The sequence below is a fragment of the Calcarisporiella thermophila genome (assembly GCF_041956535.1).
Source record: "Calcarisporiella thermophila strain CBS 279.70 unplaced genomic scaffold VTP21scaffold_50, whole genome shotgun sequence".
In the NCBI taxonomy this organism is placed as follows: Eukaryota; Fungi; Calcarisporiellomycota; class Calcarisporiellomycetes; order Calcarisporiellales; family Calcarisporiellaceae; genus Calcarisporiella; species Calcarisporiella thermophila.
In genome coordinates this window covers 39,647-42,065 of record NW_027192240.1, presented here as the reverse complement: position 1 = coordinate 42,065, position 2,419 = coordinate 39,647, and the positions used below count along the sequence as shown (strand labels likewise).

Below are 2,419 nucleotides of genomic sequence, written 5' to 3'. Positions count from 1 at the left end.
CTAAACCTGGATCCCGACTAAACTAATTATTTTACTTGTTCAGCTAGCTATTACAAAGTGGTTGAAATATACAAAACCATTCATAGCCATTAAAAATGCTCACTTAGTTAAAAGAAATCACGAAATATGCAAGTAATCGATACGACCGACGAAATGTATGGAGATATAATTGATGATATTAATGAGAGGCGTGAAAAATGCTTCTTTCCCTTTTGTGAAACCCATTTTTGCGCCACTCTGACGGTGGCTATCTTCTGCTTAGCCGTGGCTGAATTAACAAAATTACCATAATTTTTTCAATGATTCAATATTATAATTCATCTTTCGAAATGAACTACCTTTTAGCAGAATAGAACGTAACGTAAATAAATACACAATGTCTTCAAGTAGCAAAGATTCTATTCCCAATATTATATGACCATAAATTATTGAAACAGGTCATTCTAATTACACGATGGTAATTTTTAAAATGTTAATACTAATACAAACATTAGCTGTGGACAGAGAGAAACTTAATGCAATATACAATGTGAATGAAATTAGTGAATCACAGTAATAGGAAAAGAAATTTTCAGAAGAGGGCGGCAAAGCCCCCTCAACAACTTATTCACTTTAACTTTAATTTATTTTACAATATAATTTTTATAAATAATGTGGTTTGCATGATGAGTCATTTTATTGATTGTAGGAAGCAAGATTAAGAGCATTAGCATATGGACATCTTTAAGTTCTCGTAATCCCTTCGTGCCATCTGAGGATGAATTTTTGGTATTACCGATTTGAATTTAGCCAATAAATTCGAATTCAACAGTACAACTTCACTAATACCTTAGGCGTGAAATGTTTTACGATATTAGGTATGACGGAAATCCTTTTAATTGGTTTGTCATAGATTGAACCGGGGATCGATGTAATTCAATTAAGATATCATAATTCCAAATCCCAAAACTCAGCCTTTCTTCGCCTAATATAAATAGAGACCTGCTCTCAAACATAATCATTATACTTTCTTAACTCTTTAGTATTTAAAAAGCTCTAATTAGATAGAATGCGCTTCCTTTCAATCACAGGACTCCTTGTTCTCGGATGTGCAAGTGCTTATGCCCAAGATTATGGCAGGCTAGTGCCTTTGCCTGGCAATCTCAAAGTGCAAAATGGGTTGACTTACTGCCCCTCTAACGTGATAACCTCTATTCTTGGCACCCCCTGTCCACTGAAAAAAGAATGCTCTGCCGTAACAAACCCAAAAGTGAAGAAGCTTCTTACTACTGGAAAAGTGGGCCATATTTCTCTCCACGGTCTGAAGCCAGCTGTTGAAGGAGCGGTGCGTGCTCTCACTAAGGTTCAAAGGGAAAAGCCCAATCTCTTTAAGGCTCTAGGTTCTTCAGGAATGCTCTGCTGTCGCCTTATTCGCGGATCTAAAACCAAACACTCTAATCACTCTTGGGGAACAGCCATTGATTTCAATATTAAAGGTAAACTTGATCCACGTGGCGACGGAAAAACCCAGCAAGGCATGCTCGAGCTTTACCCCTATTTCAACAAAGAAGGTTTCTATTGGGGAGGCGGCTTTAGCGGTAGCTCTGAGGACAGTATGCACTTTGAAGTCGCGGAGCAAACGCTTCGTCGCTGGGAAAAAGAAGGAAAGCTTAAATAATTTCTAATCTTGGTTGTAATCGATTTTGAGTTGTATTAGAATGTCATTTTTTAATTACAACTTATTATAATAAATCATTTTCAATATCAATTTATACTTGAATTCAGTACAATTTTATAAACATGTTTAAAATAGGCGCATTTTTTTTCTTCTTATAGAGATAGTGTAATTATTAGTGTGTCGATATGTTTACATCAATGCAGGGGATTAAAAAATGTAATGATGACGTTGAAAATAATAATTTAAAACTAATATGGCCCGATGCCCATGAATTAGACCCGAGAACGTGGGAAAATATAAAAAAACCCATTGACTTAGAGAAGCAATTGACGAAACATCAGCTGCAGTACATATAATACTCATACTTATAAAAGAAAGGGTTAGTTATGGATACTCCTAATTTATCTTTATACTATCAATTTTAAGTAATGTGTGCCATAAAAATTACGAATAAATAAAGATGATCGGCGCACAAAAAATATAGAGGTTACAATTAGTATTAATAACAAGGATTTGAAACGGTCATGATCAAAGAATATTTTGATGGGAAATAAATTTGATAATTATTAAATAGTGCGTAGTATTTACCATGGTAAAACTTTTTAAACCATTCATTGGGGACACACTTTTTGAATTCAAAGGTGCCCTACAAAAAATTCCAATAAAGGAAATGGTTAAAAAACCTATAGAAATCGTAGGGCTGTGAAAACATATAGAATCGCGAACCAGACCTTTATGATTTCTTTATGATTTCTTATTCCA

General features: G+C 34.5%; 1 protein-coding gene across 1 annotated transcript; it reads left to right on the top strand.

Annotated features, from left to right (window-relative positions):
• Positions 1 to 1,048: 1,048 nt before the first annotated feature.
• Positions 1,049 to 1,657, top strand: VTP21DRAFT_9659 (uncharacterized protein; the record flags this gene model as incomplete). Its single annotated transcript, XM_069400639.1, has 1 exon — positions 1,049 to 1,657. The coding sequence occupies one exon, from the start codon at positions 1,049 to 1,051 to the stop codon at positions 1,655 to 1,657; it is 609 nt and encodes a 202-aa protein (XP_069245513.1).
• Between the last annotated feature and the right edge of the window lie 762 nt (positions 1,658 to 2,419).